This window comes from Mugil cephalus, chromosome 15, assembly GCF_022458985.1.
Source record: "Mugil cephalus isolate CIBA_MC_2020 chromosome 15, CIBA_Mcephalus_1.1, whole genome shotgun sequence".
NCBI lineage: Eukaryota > Metazoa > Chordata > Actinopteri > Mugiliformes > Mugilidae > Mugil > Mugil cephalus.
In genome coordinates, this window is record NC_061784.1 from 3,099,620 (window position 1) to 3,126,576 (window position 26,957).

Here is a 26,957-nt window from a genome sequence, read left to right on the forward strand (position 1 = left end):
TCGTATTGCTCAGCTAATCTAATGTAATGTAGCAGTCAGCAACACTGGAGTGAATAAAGCAATTTAACTTTAATGTATTTAGATAGACAAATGATTAAATAGAATGAAGTTCAGGCAGAAGAGTTCAATTGCATTGCAGTACATTAAAATCACATTCTGGTAGAGTGCTGCAGCTTGCAGTGCAGATTGTGTTTTAAATTACACACCGCAGTACAACAAACAAGCACTAAGAAAAGGACTGAATTTCTCCTGTAAACACAGGAGGTAGCTATTCAAATGTTTACTCTGTTTGTGGTATTATGTGGTAAAACCCCATAAGCTGCATTTAGCTGCAGACTTTACAGACTATTGATCTGGACTGGATTAAATACTGTAGAGCTGCAGTGCTATAAATGAGAAGCAGTAATACACAGGTAACAGCGGGTTTATGCGTCAGTGATGCTGTAGTATGACTGTACGCAGCACCGGAGCATGTTTTGAGATTAGCCGCAGGTTTGTCGATTTATTAAGTTTTGAGGCCAGAGATTATCCGGCTAACAACGTGTGAAGTGACTGAGATGACTGGGTGTTGTGATACCCTGTTGATGATCCCCGTTCCTGTCATGTGAGTCTGACGCTGAAGCAGAGAATGACTCCTTTGTCATGCTGTTGGTGTAATAACTGGATGGATCACAAACGAGCTCAAATATCTGTCTGCACCAATCCTTTGCTTAGACGACTGTATGGGAAAGTGGATTATGAAAAGATAAGGCCTTTATAGATTTGGGAGTGTAGGAAGATTATTTAAATGGGAAGGAGTAGTATCAATCAAATGTGAAGAAAAGCAGGGGGCAATTTAGGCAAGTGAAAAATGGAAGTATTATCATTTTTTATTATATCCCCTCCTTTCTGCTAAAAGGAAATATAAGAACCCCGTTTCCCCCCTGACGTTTAGACTAGTATATTCAAATTGCTACATTCACCCATATCTCCTAAACGCTTGCACTTTCAATGACTGTTATGTCATGTGAATGCGTCACTTGTGTGGGTCACAGTCAGATTGTTTGATTTTCCGCCTCTTTGATAATGATTTTAAATATCACAGGTTGTGCCGACTTGCAAAGCGCCGCACGTTCTGTCTTCACTGATCCTTTCCTCGTTCATTTTCCTCTGTCTGTCTGGGTCACGCAGCGTTGGAAAGTCTAAAGAGCTTGCTTGTGTACGATAATTACTGTTAAAAACTAAACAGTATTTTGACAATCAGCTTGTGCAACACTTTCCGTGGACCAAAATAGGACAAGACACCTGAATGCATGATAGTGAAAATCATATGTTGAGCATGAACCTTTTACCAGAGAAGCTGACCTCATTGCATGCGTCATAAAGGGCACTCAGTTGCACACTGCTAATATGCAGGTATTTTATTATATTATAGTATATAAGTGGAAAAATAAGAATTTCAAAACAGTAAGATGTGGTGATACCAATATCTTTGGTATCTATTAAGCATGTAGTGGCCTATATGAACCCCTACTGATGTTTTGCAAGGGTCTCATTTGCATTCTTTTGAATAAAATGGCATCATAAATCATGTATTTCTTGCGTGAGTTTAATATTCTAAACTAACAGAACGTGGAAATAACCTTGGAGGAAATAGTTCACGATGCTCATCTTTTTCGCTTCGGTTCGTTTCTGCATTCGTTTCTGTTCGTGAACACAGCAATTAGTTTTTGGCTGAAACCACCTTTTGCTAATATCTTTCTTTAATATTAGTGTTCTTTTTTTTGTGCGTGGGTTCTCTCTCTGGCTTTCCCCCACAGTTCAAGGACATGCTTGTTAGGGTAATCGATGATTCTTAAGTGGAGTGGGTGGTCATATGGTTGTACCACTATGGCTGAGACGGACTGCAACCATTCCCATGGCCATATAGGTTAAGTGGTGATAGTTGATAAATACACGATTCAATTAGTGGGCAAAATAAACTACTCCTTTATCACAATAGTGGAATTCAAAGCAAGGATCGTTTGAAAAAAACTGATGATAGTTGTTGGATTTTAACACGAGAAGCCCCAATTTTTGAGAATCAGAGCTCCCTGCATGAGCTCCGTTGGCTGCCACCAAAATGACTGTGGATCTAAATGGCTGACACCAGTAAGTTAGTAGGTAGTATAGTTGGTCAGTTCCAATAGAGCCTATATATTGTATTAGTGAGGCCACTTGGCAGCCCAGTGATTAAATCAGTGACTTAGCTCCCATAGTTCCAGTTTCTGCACTCAAACACCTGCAGGGGACAGCCTCGACCACTGCTGCATGAGTGCTCCCACACATGTGAGCGCACCATAGATAGATAGATAGATAGATAGATAGATAGATAGATAGATAGATAGATAGATAGCATACTTACATGGCCTATATACACGCGGCACATTTGCACACGCACAAGCCAGCAGCCCCGTTGGTCCATGCTTTAGCTGGTGTGCGCTGCTCTGCATTTGCACCACACACGCTCACACCAGACCCAGCAGAGACTGCACCGCCTCGCACACCAACTCTGCAGTGACCGGAGGAGGAAGACGAGAGGCTGCTCTTATTATAATTCAACGTCAGACCAAGTTTGATAAACGCCCCCTACCCCCTCCACCCCCCCTGCCCGCCCCACTCTCTTTCTCTTCCTCCCTCCTTCATTCTCTCTGTCACTCTCTCTGGCCCATTTCAGTGGTCTCCATCCACAGTGAGGAGATCCGCTTTTCCTCTTCTCCTCCCTTTCCTCCTCCACCACCACCACCACCACCACCTCCATCTTTGAGATAAAGCACTGGCTTTAGCAGCAGCACAGATCTGGCGCTGCAGTTGCGCTGGCACGAATTCAACGTGGGTGCACCCACTGAGAGAGAGAGAGAGAGAGAGAGAGAGAGAGACCCGCCGCATCTTGTGGATTTCTTTTGCGTGCAAGCCCGTGTACATGGTTCTCCGTGCTTTTCCTCTGTCACACTCAAACCAGGAGTCGATTCCACTTCTCGGAGAAAAATGTGGCATCGCGCAATAGCGACAGTCTTTTTTTTGTTCCATTTTTGGGGGCGCTCGCTGGCCGGCTTTCCAAACCAGATCAACATTGGTAAGTTCACAGAGACACTCTCTGGATGCACATACATGCCTTTGTTCGCGTGGTCTAAATAGGACACCCCTCCGCAAATCTCAGACAGTCACGCATGATGTTATTTGCTTAACAAGTTCACTTCTCACCGGGTGCAGTTTAAGAGGCTAAAAATAGTTGAACCAGATTGACAAGACGCAAGTTTCAGTGTCTGCGCTGCAGACATGGTCACACGTTTTTGGCTTCTTTTCAGAAACGAACTCATGTAAACACCTCTAATTTAATGCGCAAATGTAGACCGTTACACGCACCCTGTTAGTAAGTGGGCTATTTCCCTTATTACGGGATAGAACAAGTGCCATCTTATATAGGCCTGTGCTAGGGATGGAACAAATAGATGTTCTTATGTGTGACATTTTCTTTCCTGTAGGTGGACTGTTCATGCGCTCTACAGTGCAGGAGCACAGCGCCTTCAGGTTTGCTGTCCAGCTGTATAACACCAACCAGAATGTGACAGAGAAACCTTTCCACCTCAATTACAATGTTGACAACCTGGAGTCCTCCAACAGTTTCTCTGTCACACATGCCTGTGAGTAGCTCGCTGTGTTTGTTTCTTTGCATAACAGCAACAAGAAAGAAAGCAGGCTGATGTTGCAGACACAGTCTTCTTACATTTTGCTCAAAAGCTGTGGTTCAGTTTCTGGGCTCAACTGAACATATCCTTTCTCCTTTGATTGTCTCATTCTCGACCCACTCCGAAAATGACACAGATGTTTGTGAGCTGAAATTGTTGTTGTTTTTTTCTTTTCTTTTTTTTTTTTTTTTAAATAAAGTGGATGCACTTAAAATGAATAAATAAATAATAGAAGGACTACACATGCACCTGCCAACTTCCTGACACAGTAGTCAAACTGCTCAGTCCAGTATTCACCAGCTGGATGATGGAGCTTGATGGAGTGTAATTGGCCAAACACAGTGATTTTGTAAACAGGCTAATTCAGTAATTCCAGAGAAGCTGACGAGCTGCACTTAGATGACTGTGCTTAAAAGTGCACGTGAAGGGAGAATGCCTTTGAAGTGTAGGGAGCGTGTGAGAATTATTTAAATGGGAGGGAGTAAAATCAACGTTGCGCCCATCTCACCGAAATTGAACATGTGAGCTGTATTTAGTGAGGAGGCCAGCTGTTGTTCACACATTTGAAGATGCAGTATGAAGAAAAGCAGGAGGTGCTGAAAGGAAAATGAAAAACACAAGTCTTTCTTTTATTACTACTTTAAATTTTAGATAAGCACCCTCTCTTTTCTGACCTGCCCTCCCCCTCCATCAATGTTTGTGGTGTGTATGTTACTGGTAAAGCTGGTTCAGATAGCTGCATTAGATCTCCGGTGTCTCCTAAGTGCTTGGCTGTTTTGTCAAACAGGTCACATGCGTGGGTCGCAATCAGTTTTTTTTTCAGTTCCTTTGATTTTAAGTACGACATATAGATTGTACTGGCTGCAAAGCGGAGCCGTTTCTTCTGTCTACACCTCTGATGGATAAATAGCCTGCTGTATCATCTGTAACACACTGTAATCCGTGTAGTCATCTCAACAAACATGATAGATTTGATAGGAAGGGCTGCGGAGTGTGAGATGGGTTTATAATTGGTCTACCAGTTCCTCCTCTGCCATGTAGGGCACCAAGTTCTGTCTGGAGAATTAATTTGTTATCTTTCTTCCCACCACACTTCACACTTCACGCTTGTGGATCAGCTGCGGCTCTCCAAACTCTGTCAGCTGCCGCAGAGATGGCTGTGTAAACTAATGAAGTGAGAATAAAGCTAAAAAAAGAAAAGGGATTTGAACACAACTGTGCCTTTTTCTACTGTAGGGCTCTCAGCTTTGCTAAAAACCCTAAAATGCCCATTGAGGTAATGTAGTTGTTGGTGAGCTCAACAGCAGCCTTGGGGAGAAGTTGCAGGCGGGCTGTGTGCAGGTTTACACACATTCACACTGTCACACCTTGTCCAGTTCGGGCTGCAGCCTTGCCCCGTCGGCGGCTGAGTAATTACACTGAAGCAGCTGTGGGGTCACTGCTCAGCTCAAGGGCACTTCAGCAGTTGATGCTACAGAAGACATGCATATTACACGGTTGGCTCGCCCAGATCAGATGTAAAGCTCAGACTAAAGTTAGTCCACAGCGGGACCGGACTTCGACTAAACCTGAATCCTTTGTTTATTAAAGAAGCTTAAAGGTTTTCTTAAAGGATAAGAAGAAAGAACTTGTTAATCAGGAGGATTAATTTCAGAGCGATAAGCCGACGCAAGCGGAGCCAGAAGCTCTCCAGTTGAAGAAGACCAGCGTGCAGCTCATTATGCAGACCGGCCAGGCCAGATTGTGACTAAGGCAGTGCTTGAAAATGCACCAAACTACACAGTTCTTATTATAGTAGTCTGGATTGCATAATGTCCCGCTTTCCTGGCAGGTGTTGATGTAGCAAGTGAATGTGATGATTATGATTTGACACTGCTGCTATTCTAGCAGGAATTACACATTAGTCATTGCTGTGCTTCCCCACAGCTCACATCATCAATTTTGGTAATATTAGCAACTGTTCAGATGATTGAGATTTTAAATCGGCGTATTGGTTGTAAACTTTGCAAAAACTTCCCATATAGTAAGAGATGAAGGGTGAAAAAAGGGATTACAAAAGAATCCGAAGTCATTACTTTTTGCTCGGACTGTAGCTCATTTGATACATGGATTCCAACAGGAATAAAGCAGGACAACAGTGCCGTCCTCCTGCTGGGTCAGTGTATAATGATTGTTACAAATCCCTGATGGCAAATGACGGCATTATTGGCAGTGTGGATCAATAGGTGGAAGGCCATAGTCCAACACTGGAGTGTGTGCATGGCTTCAGTTTGTTCCCCAGTATGGAAAAATCAATTCTCACCAAGCTTTCATTTTCTCTGTCTAAGTCCCCCTCTTCTAATATATGGCTGATTCTTCAACTTCCTCTGTCCACTGAATATTCGCCTTTGATGCTTGCACTGCAGATATGAAAGTAAGCGAGCATCCACTGATACATCGCTGCTGACCATTTCCAATCACTGCAACCTGACTGGATTGATTCCGACAAAGAGAACTTCACTGTGCTGTTGTATTTATTAGCTCACCAATTTGCGGTTGGAGTGAAGCTGCGGGGTGTATTGACGTGACACTTCGCCGCAGGCCAGGACTGATTGTGTGCATAAATGCAATAAAAGGGGAAGATATATCTATTAAAGCCGAAGTCAGGGCAGGAAGAGACCGTGGCGTCAGAGCAGCTATCTCAACTGTCAGAAACTAGTTTAACTAAATGCATGTGGGTCTGTAATTTCTGGACATTCGTAAAATACAGATTGAAGTATCTGAGAGATTTATTAAGCTCTTTTGTTGTGTATCTAGATTCATATGTAAAGAAATCCCTGAAAACCCCGTTTATATTACAGTGGTCGTTATAAGCGTGTTTATAATAGCCACCTATCCTCCCTCTGCTATGCGTCAACCAGAGCGATGCTGCTCAGACAGAGGCTAATGTTAGAGCACTTCAGTGTGTAGGCAATGGACAATCCCACTGATGCAGCACAGACCAGTTCACACAGCCAGATCTCCTCCTCCTCTTCCTCCTCCACGAGTTTCTTCTTCTTCTGCATTGTTAAAACTGTTGAGTACTTTCGCTCATCTCTCGGAGTTGACCGTTCGGCTGTCTGTAATGCAAATTTAGCTTGTGGAAAAAATTGTCTTGGTGTGAAAATCCCATTATTGTATAGTTGTGTGTGCTGAATGTTTGTAGTAGCTGTAGATGATCAATGAGTCCTTTAAAACTGTGACAACTGTTATGGTGTAGGTTGTTTACCTAATTTACTTGCTTGTATTTAATTTATGCATAATTTAAAGCATGAACTCCACCTGTTTCCAGATTTTTTGGTGGCAAAGGCTGGTGCTTCTCAGCCAAACTTCAAGAATCCTGTGCAGCGTCACAAAGGGTAGCCATTCAGGGTGTGAAACTAGCCACTTGCTTTACTTCACCGTATAAATCCTCCTCAGTTTGAAGCTACCCAGAGACCAACCACTGCCACCAATTTAATATGAGCACCTGTAGTATTATGCCAGTAGCATCATTTGTTTGCGTTTCTTAAAGAATAGGCTGTAGTGAGGCCCGGGTTGGGTTCAGTCTAGGCTGGCTGAGCTGATGTTCGGGCTTTTCACAGAGCATAACTGAAAAGTAAAGCATTTCACTTGTAATGTGTTTATCTGAAAGCTCGGTGAGATAAAAAAATAAATAATTGGATGGCATCTCTGGCCACTGACAGGGGTTAGTGCACCAGCTGGATGCTGAAGACTGAAGACATATCAGCTTAAACTTTTTATGTAACTTACATACATCCCATGGCAGGCTGCGTGGACATGTATCTATCTAATATATCATCTCTGAGTCATTTATTACGTGACTTTATTTTTGCTTGCTTGGAATCACTCTGTTACATTCCCTGGATCTGATGTACAGCTCACCGTTTTGGGAATTAGTCTTGTTTAATTTCTTGCCTAAAGTTAGATGAGAAGACTGACACCGTGGCCAGTGTGTACAGTAAATAGGAACCTGCACTTTAGATTAGCACAAAGACAGAAATATATCTTGCTTGTTTATTAAACCATACAAAACCGTAAGTATAAGAAGGACACACTGTGGTTTCATTTCTTGGAACTTCCTGGCGTCGTCGTGTCGTTGCTATAATGCCAGTGAAAACTCATTAATTAGCGCCAAGATCGCTGTTTCCCCGTGCATCCAGTGTTAAGATAACGGCTGCCCACAATAGCTTCACATTTATTATTGTACAAACGTTGACGTTCGTACTGTAAAAAAAAAACTCTCCTCAGTGAAAATGCAAACAAGCATAGTTTCCAAAATGAATTCTGTGATCAAGGCAGTTACAGGAAGAAAGGGCTCATCACTGGCTGTTTTCACTGGTTTCAGATTATTGCCTCAGAACATTTTGTAATATCTAAAGGTAAATTTCAATTTGGCAACGCGCTTCATATTTTTTATTATTTTTTAAATTTTTTTTTTGCTGCAGCTACTGTGGCAAAACAAGCAGACTGGAATGTAACCAAACCCAATAACAACCTTGGATTCGTCATTACCCTGAGAACTCATTCAAACCGACAAGTCATGAATGATGCATGAGCTTCAGAGACAAGGTTGTCAAATTGTTTGGCCTGAGGGAGAGCGTTCATCATGATCGTTTCTATCTTAATCCACACTGTGGCTGCAGTAATAAACGTCTGTACATATAATAATGATGATTACTGAAAGCGTTTTTTTTAAAATAGCAGCTAGGTCACTGATAATCGGGACACAACACCAGTGAATTCAATTATCAAAAAAAAACCTGTTCAGTATGAAAAAAAAAAAAAACATATTCACCACCTTGAGTTAGATATTTGGCTGGTCAGAAGTTTGTGCTTTTGCATTTGAAAGCTTTAAATGGATTCTCTTGATTTGTGAGCCCTTGAACAGAGAGAGACACTTACCCAAAAGCGCGTCCTTTTTTAACAATGCACTGTTAAAAATATCCAAGTTAATGCGACTGCAGCCAGAGTCCTGTCAGTTTGCATGACCTGCGCCAAGCTGACAAGCAGTCATCCTCAGATTTGTCATGGCTCTTTCACTGGGAAGCGTAGCAAATTCACAAGTGCCCTTATGATGTTTTGGAATATGAATAAGAGTCATTTTAGGTGCACACAGTTGTTTTCTAAGCAATACATTCACTGACCATGAATAGGTGGTTTGACCCCCCCCCAGTTTAATAGGCGCTTTTAGGGTCTGTTTCTGGAGGGAAAACCATGACTCACAGGCCATCATGCAGCATAAATGCATTAGGTTTCTTTGAACAATGGTGATCCAACGATCCTACCAACATTTAGAGGCATGTAACCGTTAGTCAAGTGCAAAGGGCTGAATGTATTCGGACGACAACAAGCTCCGTCTGATTCAAGAGCGAGTCTTTCTTATTTTCCTCCGAATGTGTTGTTTGGCCCTGGCTGGCCATAATGCTGCTAAATGGCAGAATTGCACTGAAGTTGCTCGAGGGCCAAGCCACTGGAGATGTGCAGCTAGTCCTTCATTCTGTGCATCAGAATGTGCTTACATGTCAGCGCTGTAACAGAGCGACGGTGATCACTACTGACAAGCTACAGTGTTGCTGCAGCAGTTTTTTGGAGTCTTACACAACGTCCTTCCGCACGGCTGCCTCTGAAATCTCTGCCGCTGCCCACTAAATGTTACCTGAGATATTCAAGGACAACAGGCTGTGAACTAAACGGAAAGATGCAAATGGAGGCCAAAGATGCTGTCGGGGCAGTGAATAATTTAGAGGAACTGTTTTCATACATTTGGAAGTTGTCTGAGCCTTTTTCTTAAATGTAAATGAGTAAAATCACCTCATTGCTTTGGCGTATTTAAAAAAAGATTTAGTTTAATATTCATACTGCAGACCTCATTTTAGCAGTTTGCAAAACTCAAGACCAGAGCTCAGACCTAGCATCACATATAATTAATATAAACCTTTATGTATGAATTAAAACACAATTCACAAACACTCGCTGATCTGTCCTCTGCAGCATGTTTGTTTTATTGAATGTGTTATCCTTGGATGATGTTTTTGCAGAACATGCAAATAATTTGTTGGTGGATCATTTCACCCGTTGGTTCAGTGACATGTATTCTTCCATATAATATAATACTCCGGTAGCCACAGGCCAAGTCTGTGCATCCTTGCCATATATTTCTTTGCGTTGTTTTAAGTATGTGGGCTGCATCCATCCAGTTGAATGTCTCAGATTAGGGCTAATCCAACTAGTGTTGCACTGGTCTTTGCATATAATGAGTGTCTGGAGGGGATAACCCACTGGAGAGAGAGAGAGAGAAAAAATGTGCTTTTACAAAACTCTAATCTGCAGAGAAGAGGGAATTCCAGCCAACATGCAGCAACACTGCCTGAGGAGAAACACCTACTCAGCCTTCAGTCGCTATGTGCCCTCTGCTTTCTCTCTGGTTGGTCAGCTGAGACTAATTGCGCAACAATGCAGACCATAATGTGGATGAAAATATGAAACACTCAAATGTCATAACACAGAAATCATTTAAACGGCTCGTGCTTCGCCTTCAGTCAGGTTTTCATCTAAAAAACAAACGTGATTTCATATGGTCAGATTGAACGAGCAGGTCTTAACAAGGCCTCACTGAGCAGAATAAATGCAGCTCATTCAACCCAGAGCACATGTAATGTAGTAAAGAGCCGCCGCATTAGAGATGGCACGCACAGTGTTTGTATTGTTGCCTTGTACGGTTTTACATAGGAAATTTAAAGTGGCGTGTTTTTTTGTTTTTTTTTTTTGGATGCGCTGAGCGGCTGCACAGAAAGAGAAACAGATATCTTTACTAAAATAGGCATTTAAAAACACAACTGCTAGGCTGAGCTCAGGCGCGCCTGCTAAATGCTGTTCTTTCTTGTCAAAATACAAAAGCCGGTGTACTTTCAGGAAAAATATGAGCCTTGATTATCATTTTAGTTTTTTCTATTCAGGACCAAAATGTGTTATTTGGTCATCAGCTATTGTACCAATACCAATTTACTCTGACCAGGAATATACATAAAAATTAATTACACTTTTATGTAACAAACTTCTTGGTAATGGTGCTTTTTTCCACTGCTGACATGTTGACTTGACACAGAAGGCCAAACGCACTGAAGAAGGCCCAGTAAGCCATGACAGCTTAGACAGCTAACCAGGATCCACTATGGCAGGACATCCCTGAAGTGAAATGCAGCCACCTGTGCTGCATTCCAGTCACAATGTCAGCAGTGAAGAAGGTCAAGCCACCAAGATATTTGATTCAAAACAACATTTGAATCTTATGCGGTCATTTGAGGAGATGTCGGGGCACGAACATTAAAAAAAAATTAACAAATGTTCGTGAAACTTTTCAGAAAAGCGCCTAAGACACTAGCAAAGACACTGCTATTCATCCAGCCATGTTGATATAGTTAGCAATATACATAGCGTGGAGCCTACTTGAACGAGGGATTGCTTTAAGTGTCCTCTTCTAACACAAACCTTTTCTTGTTCAAGTGAAAATGCAAATTTGAAAGTACAATCTTTGCAACTCATATGGTCCATTTTCTAATATGAAAAAGTGGTCAAAATGTTTGTTTTTCATGACTTATGTTCAAACTATATATATATAATAGCTACATGAGGAGCAGGAGGATTTCAATAATGGCCAGAAATAATCCATCACTGTAGAATTTAGTGATTTGAAAACTGATTTCCGTGGTTTGAAGTGAGGGAGATACGTGCTCATGCAGTACCATGCTGTTGAAGACTTTCATGTAACTCGTAAGTGACTCAAAATATGTATGTTTTCAGACGTGGCCTTTTATTTGACATGCTTATTCAAAACCTGGACTACTTTTTTCTTGCCACCAGTACTGAGGAAAACTGGAGGCGTTTCCTATAAATAGAGAAGGCTACATGTTAATTTGTGCTTGTGCACAACAGTGTTTTAGAAGGTTCTACCTGAAACACTAACTAACACTAAAAAGAGGAAAAAAAAAGAAAAATATGATATATATTTATTTTCTGAACTATATATATCACTGTTGCTGGTTGGGTTTGGCTGTTACAGTTTGGGGACAAACAACCAAATGTTTTATAATATCCATCAGAAAAAGGGTAATTGTGCGTGCTGGGAGGGCTCGTGGCCTCTCATGACTCTATAAAAACAGAAACTGAATTACTGAGAGTTAAAAATGGTTCTTGGTGAACTTTGTGAACTCGGTCTGTAGCATCTCTACAGCTATTTGCAATGTTTCAAACTAAACCGTGACAGATGCAGACAGAAATGTCCAGACAGAATTCCTTCACATCTTGTCCAGCCAACACCTCTCGGCTGCTGGTAGGGTGCATGCCCATTACCCTGAATAACACAAAGACATGTTGGCTGTTTGGTTTTAGGAACAAGGCTGTTTACATTAGGAAACATCGAATTTGCTGAGGGTCTGTCAGTCAGCACATTTTCAAGATTTGCTGGCATTCTCTGACCAGCCTAGTAATGCTGTCCCATTCGGTGATGTAATATCCCTTTAAACATAAATGGAAAGAGAGATAAATTACTTTTGAATTTATTTCCATATATTCGCAACACTACATCTGTATTCTCCTTTCTGTGACTCAACTTTATCTATTTAATCTATCTATTTTTTAACCTGACAACTAAATACACCAATCAGCCACAACATTAAAACCACTGACATGTCGGCCTGCCGCCCACCTAGATCAGACCAGACACCCCCACCCCATAGCACCACCTCATTGATGACAGCAGGATGCAGCCTGGCACACACACACAAAAACGTTTTAGGAACAACTAAAAAAAAAATGTAAAGAACAGCACAAGGCGTTGACCTGGCCTCCAAATTCACTAGATCCCAAAATAACAACATTCTATTACCAGACACCACAGGACACCCTCAGAGGGTCCATGTTCATTCTCTGCTGAGTCACAACTGTTTTGGAGGAACAAGGGAGACCTACACAATAATAGAACTTAACGTTATGTCTGATGGGTGTATATTGATATTGTTGGTTTGACAGAAATATGGTGTAGTCGGTGTGTGATGGACAGTTGTTGTGGAGTTACATTGTGGGTTGTCCCTTTGCCTTATGTTGTCAATAATTTGGAATCAAAGACCAATAGTCAGATGAGACTGGGAATCAATCTTATTTAAACCCACATGAAGATATAGAGACTTGTAATACATCAGCAGTACATTTTCTCCTATTTCCGCACACCAAAGCACTAATTTACAGCTAATTCAACCTTCTGAAGTGTTAGTGATCAGATTTTCATTGATTAACTTTTAAATAAAGTGATCAAATCAGAGGGGAGTGAGAAGACAGCCATTTTAGCCATGCTAGCTGTGTGACAGTATCAACCATTTAATCAGCAGCATAATAAAAGAATAGTTGTGGAGTCCTGTAGCTACAACCATTCCTGGTACCCAGAGGATGATTCCTACTGTCTTTGGTGATGCCTAACGTTTCTCCTTGCAACACCGATAGAATCATTCAAGCTATCTGTGCAGCCAGTGCACCTTCTGCACCATTTGCTGATACTATTTTCAGAGTTTCTAGTTTCTCTTTGACCCCATCCTTTTTAAGTCGGTGCAGCTGCGTGCTGTATTTTGTCCTCTGCCTTATCCATTTACTGAACACGTGAACCTGGTATAGGGCAGGACAGGTATTCCCATGTGGCGTAGGCCGTCATAGCCTCCCTCTGCCTCTGGAAAACGAGCTGAAGCCCTGCTGCTCTCCCTTCCTGTAGTATTCCTGCATGCAAAGCTTTTAGACTGTGCCAGAATAGTTCCCACCAGGCTACGGAGTAAACGCGTTATTTGTTATCGTCACGAAAAGTTAAATTGCTAGCCTCACTTTGTCCAAATGCAGCTCTCAATCATTTCAAATGAACCACTCTCTCTGTACAGAGGGTTCACCTCCTGGTCTCATGAGTCCACCTCTATCCAGTTCCTCATTCTCACTTTTTTATATACATGAAGTTCGATTTCCTCACAGCATTGTCTTTTTTCCCCCCCTTTTCAGGCCAGAACCACAGCTCTCCTCTATTTCCACTCTGCAGTGGAGCTTTAAGAATTCAGTTTGTAGGCTCAGTTCCACTGTGCACATACACATCAGGCCCATCCCTCCATCAGCGAGTGCTTGGATAGACTCAAACTCCCTAACTATCTGAAGCAGAGGCCCTCATATTTACACACCCAGGGGAAGACTCATGACAGTGTTGGTGCTACTGGAGCTGCTGAATCTACCTGTTTGAGGAGGTGGTGAGAGCCGAGAGATGGATGTTGAGGGAGAAGAGGAGAGAGCGAGACAACCGGCAACAATGACAGGCAGATGTGGGTGTTTGTTGGGTGGTGAATAAGATGGAAGAGTGAAGAGAGGTGAATTCCTCCAGTTGGATATTAATCATGCATGGGACGCCTGCATTAGTATTCAGAACAGAAACGCGCAGATCAGAAAAATAGCTCCACTTCCCCTCTGTAATAAAGTAAATGATGCGGATCTTCATTTCTGACCATGATCCGGAGAATTTACTGTAGCTGGCTAAGTGTTTACTGCTTCATGAGCCCAAATATATGATTTCATTAGTCCTTTGGGAGAACCGGCTTTCCATTTAACCTTCATAAACAAAAGGTATCGCCTCGGTTTTTGCGAATAGAGCTGGGCGATATTAGATGAGCGGGGAGGTATTCATTTTACGCCTGCCTTCTATTTTGTGTGGATAACATGAGCTGAATATTGTGACGAAATTAGAGGTCGGTAATTTGAGGAGGCTCGGTTTCTTGTTGAATGATGTTATCCTGAAAAGAACAACCGAGCAGCATGCAGAGCCCAAAACGAAATCATTTGCTCTGAGGATTTTTTTCCATTTGAAGGGAGAGGGTTTAATTGTTTGGAAGTCCTTGAAAGCATCCTTAAAGATGGTCTTTTAGATGTAAAACAGTGGTGCAGTGGCCCCTGGAAGACGGAGTAGCGCTTGATTAGAGCTATCTCTGTGGCATTTCTGTGGATGCCTGTGTTTGTTTTGCGTGTCAAAGAATGGCAGTCTGGCCTTTCAAGACTTAACTCAGTACACACATCAGATCGGCCGATGTGTGTACTGAGTTAAGTCCAAGACTCAAGAAATGGAGGAAAGATAAAATGAGAGAGAGAGACAGACGACTGAACTGAATCATTAAGTATGTGTGGAAGACAAAAGGGTTGTCTTAGTAGCAAAGTCCAATGTTGGAACGCTTACAGCTCTGAGCTCCAGAGTAACACATGAAGAAATGACAGAACTGTGAAATGATTTTGCTGCAACTACAGTCATAAATGTAAATGCTTTTAACTAACAAAATACATTTAGTCTCTCATAGCTAACACAAGGTTCCTTAAATAATGTTTCTCAAATGTTAGCTGGAAATTCTTTAACACAATAACAAGGCTAGGAAATACATAGTTTGTGTCAGTCTGTTGGACGTTGTAAGTCCTGTGATTTTTAGCTTTCAGTCTTTTTCTTCTCTGCTGTTGCTCTTGGATTGCTTATGTTGAAACCATTGGCAGAAGTCTGTTTCACGCGTGTTTCATCATGTATGTCTTTGAAAACGTGGCAAGACAAACTAAAACAGTGACCCGTCCATAAATATCTATCTATCTATCTATCTATCTATCTATCTATCTATCTATCTATCTATCTATCTATCTATCTATCTATCTATCTATCTATCTATCTATCTATCTATCTATCCATCCATCCATCCATCCATCCATCCATCCATCCATCCATCCATCCATCCAATCAGTTTAAATACCACGATTAATAAATCAATTCATTCATGTAAAATCATAGGTTAAAGGGGGAGATGATCATTTTTGGAGAAAATTTTGCCAAAGTCACAAAAATCTGTCAATATTTCTGTAATCTGGAGCAAGAAAAGGACACACAAGTTTCAAGGACAGGCTGGGCATCTGCCACATAGATCTGGGATATTAGGGCAGATACCTGCTAAATTAGATTTTTAAAAGCAGAATCTTGTGTGTTGGAGGCCAACACAAAGTGTCCTGGAACATGTTTCCCTTGCCCAGCTTGATTCCACACCTGCTCTTTTGCTTCCACCTCCCAACTCTGGCCCCCGGACGGTTCTCTTTTTAGTATTTGAATGTTTGTAGACTGGATGCTTTTAAGCAGTTGTGAGAGAAGAGATGAACAAAGAAAAGCAGTGAATCTGAAGATAAGATAAAAATAATCCTTTAATTTATCCCAGGATTTACAGACAGAAGCTGAAATGAGGAGATGCTTAAAACAAAATATTAACAAATATCCTTTTTATTAATTGTGCATGCATGTACAAAGAGAGCTACAAGTTTATTATTATTATTATGCAACGATCAACACGTCACAGATTGGACTTTCCTCGGAGCAAGTCGATTTGAAACTCCTGGTTCCCTAAAACAGTTATTTCATTAGATGAAAGCACTTCTGACGTCATTTAACATTTACTAGTAATAACCAGCAGCTACACTGAGCAGTGTTGTTGGTCTGTGTGATGCACAGGATCAGAAATATCAGAGCAGCTCTACAGCTTCAGTTATTACCATTAGGGCAGGGGCTCATAACCCCGATTCAGTCCTGTTTGCTGTCATCAAACTCATTTATGATGTACAAATAAAATAAACTAGCAAGCACCTTGTAAGACCAAGTATCTGTTGCGCCGAGTATTTATGGCCAGAGCTCATTTCCATAGGCCCGCAGATGGCAGCAGATAGGGCTCGTTATAAATCTTTTATCCTGCAGCAAAGCACAGGGCTCGAACATTTGCATGCTCGTGTTTCGGGGTATTTGTCCATTAAGAGTTGCGGCCAGTGCACTCTCCCATTATTTCTAGTTGATTACCCAAGCAGTTGCATTTACAGCAAGGAGAAGTGAAGGGCACCGGGCAGCAGAGCATGGCCACGGGGAGCAGACATCCCACATGGCACACATTTATTCAGATATCCGCTGCTTTGCTTGGAAGATTAATGCCATCATGAATTCTCCCCCATCTCAGCCTCATATGGAAATGTTTTACCCCTACGCTGATCATTAGCGGACGCAACAACTTTAACCTTCAGTGTGCTACTAAATTTGGACTTTTTTTAAGCCATTTTGTTTTGTTTATTGACACTTTTCTTGAATCAAGGAGGACGGTGTCATAAATCTTTTGTCCCTGACCTGAACCTGTTCTGTGTCTGTGTCTGTGTCACCAGTCTGCTCCCAGTTCTCCCGGGGAGTCTACGCCATCTTCGGCTTCTACGACAGGAAGTCCATGAACACGCTGACCTCCTTCTGCGGGGCGCTGCACACCTCCTTCATTACCCCCAGCTTCCCCATCGACGCTGACGTGCAGTTTGTCATCCAGATGAGGCCCGGATTGCGAGGAGCTGTTCTCAGTCTGCTGGACCATTATAAGTGGGAGAAGTTTGTCTACCTTTATGACACTGACAGAGGTGAGAGCTGCCGTATTGGAAAGTGCACCGCATGATAACATTCAGGAGGAGACAGATGAGCGATAGCTGAACATCTCATTGCTTAAGAAAGTGGAAATAAAGTCACTGACATGCCAAGCCCTGCTTATGCAGAAGCGTTATTATTATTCGCTGTTTGTGATCAGACTTTAAAATGTAAATCCTCATCCCCAGCCTCATCCCCAGTCTCCATTCTAAGTGGTCTAATACAAATTTAATCTATTTCAGTAATGATCCAAATTCACTATGTGGCTGAATCCTTCTCACAGATGCACTCAATAGTTCTTTGCTTCAGAGAAATGAGTCATTCACAGGTGCTGCCGCTGCCGTAGTTCAACCGCAGACTCTAATCCTAGGCGCTCTCTGATTATCATTTAGCTCTAATTGGATTATATAAAGACTGTGCAGAGCATCATCCAACGTCTGCATGTGCTTCGTGGGCTCCCCTCATGTAGGCAAACTATTTACAGCAAGGGGTCCTTCGAGGGTCAGCATGTGGAGGCGTTGAGAAACAGCACAACAATCAGTCTGTATAAACTAGACCACTAACTGGTCACGCACTCGCTGATGTATATCAGCAAAAGCGTATGGTACAGTGTCGTGCCAAAGTCATGCATTTTAAGCTTGTACATGAAGGGACGTTCTCTGGCTACTGTCTCTATTCTTAAATGTGCCAAACTGTTCAGAACTGTGCATTCCAGGTATTTTTAAACTACATGGAGCATTTCTAGGACAAGCGCCGCCTTTTTTCCGCCTTCCCCTCACTTCATACACCTCTAGTCTGCTTCTCGGTAATGCTTCCGAACGAGCTGTTTACTAAGACACCTTTTAACAGTTTTTTACATGTCTGTTACAACTTCAACGATTGTATGTATGTTTCACGTTTCATGCATGTCATGGGGGAACCTCGGTTTTATTGATCTGGTTGACTGCCGGAGCTGATAATTGGCTGCCTGGCATGGTCGAGACAAAATGATTAACGCGTTTATTATAGCCTCTCCGTGGCAAAATCACCCTTTTGAGAATTGCCTCCTGATGTGGCCTTCAAAGCTTTGCTTGGCTTTGTTGGGGTCTTTCACCTGCTGTGTCAAGAGTGACGGGCCACCATCTGTAATACTTTTCCACGGCGTGCCACAGTGTAAACACTGTAGTTTAGGATGGATTTCCACATGCTGCACAGCTTGTGTTTGCTGACAGGCTAGTTAGCTATCCTATTTTGGCAGAAAGACCCGTCCCGCTCCTCTCCATCAAGGCTCTGGAGCAATGTAGCTGCCGCTCATCCAAATGTCAGTTTAATCTTCATTATAAGAAGAGGGCTCTATTTATGGCCTGAGAGAGACTAGCAGGGGGCTCTTGAAAGATGCTTATGTGAGTGACTTGCTAGTGTGCATGGCAATGTGACAGTAATATGCTGCAGAGGCATTTTACAATGATATGTGAAATGTCTGTCCCTTTTCACAACACAGGGCCTTTTATCAGAGCAAAAGCAGAGGCCTCTTAAAGTCCGCTGAAATCGAAAAATCATTAAAATGAGATTGTCTATCCCCTCTAGATCTTGGGGAAGTGGAATATGGCCTCACTTTCATTGCATGGCACAAGAGTTTTTTTTTTCCTTTTTTTTTTGTTGTTGTTTTTTTTTTTTTTTATGGCAGCTTGAAGGCATAACTTCTCATCAAAACCGTATCTGTATGTTGGGATTTTGACTGCAATGGGAAATAAAACGCTCACAGATACCACTTAATGTTGCCATGCATGAACTTCACATTTAATTTTCAAATTGGAAATGGTATCGACATCAAATAGGCTCAGCTACACTTTCATGTTGGAGATATCGTCTTCTGATGGCATTGATCTGAACTATGTTAAGTAGCTGACATAGCCACAGTAATTAGTAAACTCTGAGTTTAATGCAGCCCACGTCTCTTTCGAAGGCCTGATTTCTCGACAAGCCGAACAAAAGGGGAAACCGAGGAACTTACACGGTTGTAGGAGAAGCACAACAAAGAAGAAGATGTTTAGCTGCTGTTGTATTTATCCTGCATGTACTGCCCATGAAATGTCCTCATTAAATAGACTAATGGCTGCTGGCAGAAAAGACCTCCTGAACCGAAGAACATCTGGGCATCACCAGCTGGCCACTGAGAAAACGGCCTCACCAGGTTTTTTTCATGTTTTGCTTATCCACTGCAACTACATATGCTGCTTAAACATTGTGCAAGTACTGCAGTATGCCATTAATCTCTGTTAACAAAGACTCTTGAAGACTCTTAAAACTGAACCAAACGGTTTCTCAGTCATCAGCAAATCATATATTTGACATAGAATTGGTTGTATATTGAAGTCCATTCATTCCTATGAGAACACTCATGATATTGGGTGGGTTTGTGGTGGATTTTGAAGACACAACGGGGTTGGTTTTCGTCGAGTATCCTCGTCCCTACTTTTTCTGGTCTTTCCCCACATCATTGGTACTGGTCGGAAACCTGACGGCACATTTGGTACACTGAATTGGAACGAGTTGGTCAGAGAGATCTCTAATTGGCCGTTCAGCCTAGAGAAGCAGCGCACAAAAAGAAAGACAGAAGCGATGAAAATAAACAAAACGTACGAACACAAAGTTCAAAGGGCACACAGAAGCCATTTTGTTTTACACCTTTATTATGAACATGCTAATACAGCAATATTTTCACAATGACATTCATTATATGTACCAAATCAGACCAAGACCAACCGTTGTGTAGGATTCAGGAGTGGCCAGCTCTGTCTGACAGTTTGGAGATCTTCCTGTTTTAACTCATCCTGTTTCCTGGAGTTATTTCCTTTCACGCAGGAGCAGAACATTGTAGTCGGTGCAATATTTCAGCCAGACACTGTGAGCATTACGAGGTGATGTCACCGTCTGCCTTTGTTGCCAGTATTTCTTTGACGTCAGTTTGGTGCGTCCATGCCTTAGCAGGCTTTTAGTTGCTTGATTACGTTGACAAACTGCTTGAACGTATAATTAAAAAGAAACTAGTTTAGTCAGTGTACAGGCTTGTGGTAAACAACACACTCAAGATGAGCTACTTGGCAAGTTTGGTCTTTGTTTTTGGTCTTTATTTGTTCCAAACAGCCGTTTCAGGTCATTACAAGTCGCAGCAAGCCTCACTCCCGGCTTCCATCTACAGAGAGGCTCTCCATGTAGGGGACACTGTCCATATATCAGACAGAATCACAAACAACAAGCAAAGCATAGTTTGAGAGTGAGAATGAAGCACAAATGCTGTTATCCAAGAACAGTTATTTTGGGGGGTCTGGGCACTCGTCCTTGTTTTGGAGTAGAATGAGCTTTTACACTTCTGTCATAAGATGTGTAGCTAAGCCTATGTGGAAATGACTAAAAGCCTGACTAACAGTCATCTTCCAGTGGCTTCTTCCCTCACTCGCCATACTGAGAAAGTTCTTTTCCTGCTTTGTGGCAGTAGGTAGTCACTGTCAAATTGAGATCATGTAGCTGGATTATTCTTATTAGCCAAGGACCCATAGTTGTAACGTAACAGCGCTACTCATATGATTGTATCAGCTCAACTCAGGTTGCGTTGTGCAAAACAGCCGTCTTTGGACAGTGTACCATGATTTTTTTCTTTAGTTTAGTTAGTTTAATATGGTTTTTTATAATAAAATAAAAAATATAATTTTAATAATCTTCACAGTCTGGCCCTAAAGATCGTACCGATGTTGTTAGAGTGTGAATAGATTGAATCCAGCTGAGTACAGCATGTTCTCCATCTGATACTTATAGAAATTGAGCGTTCCTCCCCTATGCGATGACCTCAAGGTAGTCTGGCTAATTCAGTAATGGAGAGACGGATCAGGCTGTCGGTGTTTTTCTCATCCCAAAATACTGCTAGGAAAATTATGAAGCAATATCAAAGATGAAAATACATCATTATGTCATTATCCAGCATCAGTGTTTGCACTATTACATAGTCTTGGGTTATTATTTTAGATTTTTACGTGCAGATGTGTTTGCAGCGCACCACTATTGAGGGGGCGCTAATAGCAAATTAACTTCGACTGTTAAATAAGTGTGGGCATTAGATTCAATGTCTTTGACGCGCACGGTGCTTGAGTGAGTGTGAGCTCTCACTGCATAATGCTCACTGCGTAATGTAGTCCTCCTGATTCATGAACTCCACATAATACAAACTAGGCCCTAACTTCCTGTTGCTGCCATCAAAACGAAGGAGCACAATCTAACATCCTTAAATGCAGCTTTTCCTGCATCCTGCTGCCTCTCTGACAAATAGAGATGGTGAGGACGGTGGAGAATTTGCATTCCAAGTGTAATCACACCGCCCTGCTGCTGAACGTCTCTTTGGTTTCGTCTCTGCAAGGAAACATCTGATTAATTGCAGGCTGCTAAAGAGCTGCACTCAGCAGTCAGGCACACAGGCTCATTAACAAAGAATGGAAGAGAGAGCGAATGGCACCGAGCAGCTGTTCCACTCTGTGAACACTTTACTGCAGCTTCACCCCAAGATGGACACATATCAATAAGCCTTGACCCCCCTCCTCTGTGGGTAAACACAGTTTTCCTCTCAGGCCCTAATATTGGGACTAAGGCAGAGATTCATCAATCAAGCTCCTCCACTTCAAGAGAGATGTTTTCATCCCCAGTTGAAGGACACTATTATGTCTGATAGTAAATATACCGTACGAAGAGAGCGTCACTGAGATACACACGCAACACAAGGAAAGACTGAAAGGTGTTTCTATGTAAGAGAAAGGACTCTGAAAAACAAAGAGATGCATGTGTGAAAGCATAAGGCTTTAATAAAGGCACTTAGTTAAAATAACCTAGGACAACATATGTCAAATTAAATGATTTTTTAAAATCGAAAAGACTATTTTATTTGAGGTCTTTTTGTGGATCCTCTTTAAGGCAGTGTTGAATACATCTTGGATTCTCTGTGTGAATCAGACTGCCCTTAGATTCACGCCTGGGAACAGAGTGTGTCTGAAAAGGCGGTTTGGAAGCTGCGTACGTGTCTGTGTGTGTACTGTGTGGTGACCTCATTGGTGAAAACCTCAAAGGCCGTTGTGCATTCACTGAGAAGATCCAGCTGAGGCGTTGGCTGTCTCTGAGTGTTTCTGCATGAAGCAAACCTCCTCTGTTATCCAGCACTCAATCCTCTGCCAGACGCCCAAAATGGCGCCAATTGATCCATGCACATCCACGCATGCAGAGGCAGTGCAGCTTGAAATCAACATCAAACAACGCGTAAGCTGTAGACTTTCTGCTCCCTACCGCAGCATCGACCCCTTTATATCACTACAATCTTGTGAATTATTAATTCAGAATAACAAATCTTTTCAAACGTCCACCTATTTATTTATAAAATCCGTTGTTTTACCTCTCAGCGCGAATAAGTTTTGGGGCTACAGACGCAGATCTTGTTTTGGACATACTTGCGTTCTGATATAAAGGCGCGTCTTCTCAGCTGAACAGACCGGCTGACAGGCTCGCGTCGCAGAGAATGTCACGCACTTGTGTAGCTACAGCAACCTTGAGAAAGACGTTACGTAATTTCAAACAATTGCATCACTTTTTAAATCTTTGTTCTTTTCTTGAGTAGTGGAGTTGCACTGCTTGGTATCATTACAAGTCATTTCCTGCGCTCAGTCTGCCAGTATCTACAAGTCATTTCTGCGTCAGCCTAGCAGACTAGAACTAATGAACTGGCAACAGTGGAAAAAAGATAAATGTTTGATTGTCTCTGCTGTGTGTGTCTTCACACATCATTCTTCATGAGTCTTTATTCATGTAGTTTCTAAAGGAGTGAGTAGCCCAACGTAACAGGCTGGGTGAAAAAGAACTGTCCAGTGCAGAAGTCGTTGTTTCAGGACCTTGGACAGTTCCTGGATTTCCCCTCAACTCTCAGCTCTCTCAACCCTCAGTGCTGTACACTGTGCTGAATTTGTATCAGCGTATCCATTATGCTCACATGCTTCTAGTCATGTTACATTTTATATGATTCTGAAGTTATCGTATTAGTGCATGGAAGTGTAGAATATTAGGTCCTTTCATATTTGGCACCATGAGACTATAAATAGATGATTTATCGTTGAAAAAGCAAGCATTACTAATAATAATATAGTAAATATGAGATCTGTTGTACTCTAGTGTTCCGCTAAGTCATAGCAGTGTAATAATAAGCCAGCGGCACAATAGAGGCATACTAAAATATATTCTAGAAAATATACATTTTTATCATGTAAGTCAACATGTCTTGAAACCTTATCTTGGAAAATTTTCACCTTGACATCTGTTATTTTGATGTTGTACATTGTCTGGAAAATCAATTTGGAAACAGTTTATTCAGACGTAGGCTTGTTATGGAAATTGGTGAAGGACCCACATTTTCAATGCTGTTGCTGGCGCCGTCAATTTCATCTTTGTTCAACTTCAAACAACTCTTTCTGTTGCTGCCTCCATGTCTCTGTCTGTCCCAGAAACTGGTCACATCACCTTTATATTTACTCGACGAGGGGCAAACATGTGTAGACACAATGTATTTATTCTAACCTGAGAGAAAGAGTCGGGTCGAGCGTTTAGATTGTTTTACATGTTTTATGGAGAATTAATTAATGAAAGTTTACACCAGTATTCACAATCTGATTAAAAATCAGCAGCCAGAGGGTCAGATTGCACCAACTGAGGCATGCTTGTTTTGACTGGGTTCTAGTGTCCATCTGAATAAAATTACTCACACAAATCTGAATGGAGTCCATGTGACAGTGAACCTCCTGCTCCTCTGATAGTCCACTACAAGCTCATTGCTTTTGCTGATTCTTAGCTTCAGGAGACAAGTTCTTCTATACTCCTCAGAGAAAATACACTCGATACATTTTTCCAAGATTCTTTTCTTTACTTCATGTGTCTTGCATATGAGTCTGGATGGACATGGATATAAAATACAACTTGTTCTCCACTGTTTGGGAATGGTTCCAGGATATGTTAGGAGCAAGATAACTAATCGCCCTAATCAAACATATCGAAGATTGATAAATATCTGTTAAATGAATAATACTGAACATGGAGGTCGGGATAGCGGAGGAAGTGTGTGACAAAAGTCTATCACCAGTCTTGACTCTGTTCAAACACTGTGACAAAACTGCATTTGTCAACTGTAGTCTTAATTTCACATGAGATCAATATAAGATATATGTTGTCAATCAGAAATGCAAAGCATGATCGATCCCTATTGCTATATATGTAAGTAATAACAATAGGCAGTTGATTCTTAGTTCTGTTTCTTGACTCATGATGCTGCTACTGACAAAAATGACATCAACTGCTTTAACACCACAGGTCTGTTTACTTCCTGCTGGCTTAAGAATAAACGGCATGAGCATTTTAGGATGTTTTTTCCGGCTAAAATCAAGATTTTCTTCTCTCTGCAGCTCAACATTGTTGCCTCAGCTGCTCACAGACGAAGAAACAGCCTCGTCTTCAAATGAATAGAAAATAAATCTGTGTGAGACGGAGAGAGTGAGGGAAGGAACAGAGGAGTCAGCAAAGCCTTTGTGTTTCGCCCGTGTCAGAAAACTGCGAACGGCACAGAGAGCCAAGCGCTGTCAGACATGCTGTCAGATGCTCCAAATGTGTTTTACTACATCAAATTTAGACCACGCTACCATCATTTTAGTTATTTATGTATTTATTTATTTTTTGATCTGCTCTAACCTTACGATACTGCATGACCAAATATGAAACCAGGTGACTAATAGAGCGCCCTTCTGCTTTATTAGGCGCTGCTCTGACCAGGCCTCTCCATCTATTTCAGGACACTTGCTTTCAGGATAACGCAAGGCCATTACAACAGTAGTCTTTTTGCATTATGAAAGAGATTGATGTGATGTGTGCTTCCCTGTTTGCCCAGGAGAAAATGCCATTTTTATTTGCTGAAGCGATGGGAGGATGTTTTTTTTATAGGAGAAACAGAACAGGCAGCATCCATCCAGAACCATCCATTTCTTTGTATGTGGTTCAAATACAAATATTCTGTCTGTCACTCTGGCTGCCTCGGTACTTTATGTATATATAACTACAGAATCTGTATTTTCTTTAAGCGAAGCGAAGGTTAAGATTTAGAGAAGTGTGAATTAAACTTACGTAAAAGACGAAAGAAAACAGGAGGAATACAGACCAACTTTCTGCTAGCAACTTTGCAGCTGTCATTACATACGAACTAATCTGTTTGATTAGGTCTGATCAGAGATTTGGCAGGAGTGGGTGGTGTGGGGGTGCTGGGCTCTTTGCGGTTCAGCTAATTTGGAACAGGGAGCTGCTATCTACATTGAGCTGCATTTGGAGTAGGCGTTGTTAGGCTAATTGTGCTCAGAAGTGTCCTTTTACTGTCATTTGGCAGCCATAATCCTTTTTATTTCGCCAGCCCTGAGCGAACTGCCCACTGAAAGCAGTCTTCCTCGCGGAGCTACATAATAAGTGTTGAGATTTCTGGAGATTTCTCTGAAGTAGGTTCAGTGGCTTTGTCTGAGTTGCCTTCGGTGGCGCGCTCGGCTTTGGGCGTCCCGTGACAACAGCGTAGTTCAGATGCCTGCAAGAGAATTTTAAAGAGGTCACCTTCTCCAGGGAGGGGGAGGGATGACTGAGTCAGAGTTGAGGCTGCACACCACGCTCAGCCATCATGTGAGCCGCTGCCCAAGACAGTCAAGAAGAAACACAGTGCCAGGTGCCAGCACATCCTCAGTCAGTCTTTTTATTCCAGCTCTGGCTGTCACAGAGAAAAAAAAAAAAAAAAGTCTGTTGGTAAATGTTTTATTATACATTTGATCAAATATTCTTTTTTGAAATTTGAAAATCTAAGCCTAAGCAAATGTTTAGTAGAGCAGAAGATAATCTAATTTGATTGCTTGAATGTCCTTTATTCCAAAGTGCTATACATGATTAAGGGGCGCTTGCGCTTTTATTTTGTGCCCACTTTAAGCCAACAGTGCTATGCTCTATAAAACCAATCCTATGAGCTGCAAAATACAGCATATGAGAGGAGCACATCCTCCTCTCCTGGGCAGTGCTGTGTGGGCTACTAAGCGCATATATTCAAGAGAATCCCATACGCAGGCCAATTCTTTTCTGCTGCTGGGTTGAACAACTGCTGTAAGCTTTGGGGATGTTTTTAGGACCAACTTAAATTAAAAACACCTTTTGTATTTATAGACTTGAGCATACGTAAATAGGATATTCAACCTTATATCAGTGCTGACGGTGGCGGCAACATTTTCTGTTATTATTTGTGTTGCTTTGCACAAAATGTTCCAGTAGTCCTTCCCCCCTTCTCTTTGAGTAGCAGCCTGTTAAAACAGGTTTCACTCGTGAGCTGATGAAAGAGCAAACTGGCCGTTTGAGTAGTGGTGCAGAAAGTACTTCAGAGGAAACATATGTTGCAGCTTCTCTTTTTGTTGTCATTGCATGCGGCTACTGAGTGTGTCTTTTTTCTTTGTGTTGCCTTTGTGACTTGAATTTATATATTTACAGCCCAGTGGAAGGATTTATCACCTACTCTTACTGTTGGGAACATGGAATACAGTGGCTTTATCAGAGCCTAATAACAACCACTTGCTAGGGTTAAAGGGGTAGTTTGGTTTATTTGACACGGAGCTGTTTGAAGTATGATTCTATATTGATACAGTGTGGGGAGATTATTTAAACACATTAACACACCAAAGTTATAA

General features: G+C 41.8%; 1 protein-coding gene across 5 annotated transcripts in view; it reads left to right on the plus strand.

Moving 5' to 3' along the window:
* Positions 1-2,634: 2,634 nt before the first annotated feature.
* Positions 2,635-26,957, plus strand: part of gria3a (glutamate receptor, ionotropic, AMPA 3a) — a 69,666-nt gene continuing 45,343 nt past the window's right edge. For 2 of the 5 annotated variants that reach the window (XR_007114268.1, XM_047606318.1), the window contains exons 1-3: positions 2,635-3,094; positions 3,504-3,662; positions 16,962-17,201. Coding sequence is in view for 4 of the 5 variants with exons in the window: in XM_047606318.1 (XP_047462274.1) it covers positions 3,007-3,094; positions 3,504-3,662; positions 16,962-17,201 (487 nt within the window). In the remaining variant the exon portion in view is untranslated. The remainder of the gene's footprint in view (positions 3,095-3,503; positions 3,663-16,961; positions 17,202-26,957) is intronic. The other 3 variants (XM_047606319.1, XM_047606316.1, XM_047606317.1) reach the window with 3 other exon arrangements.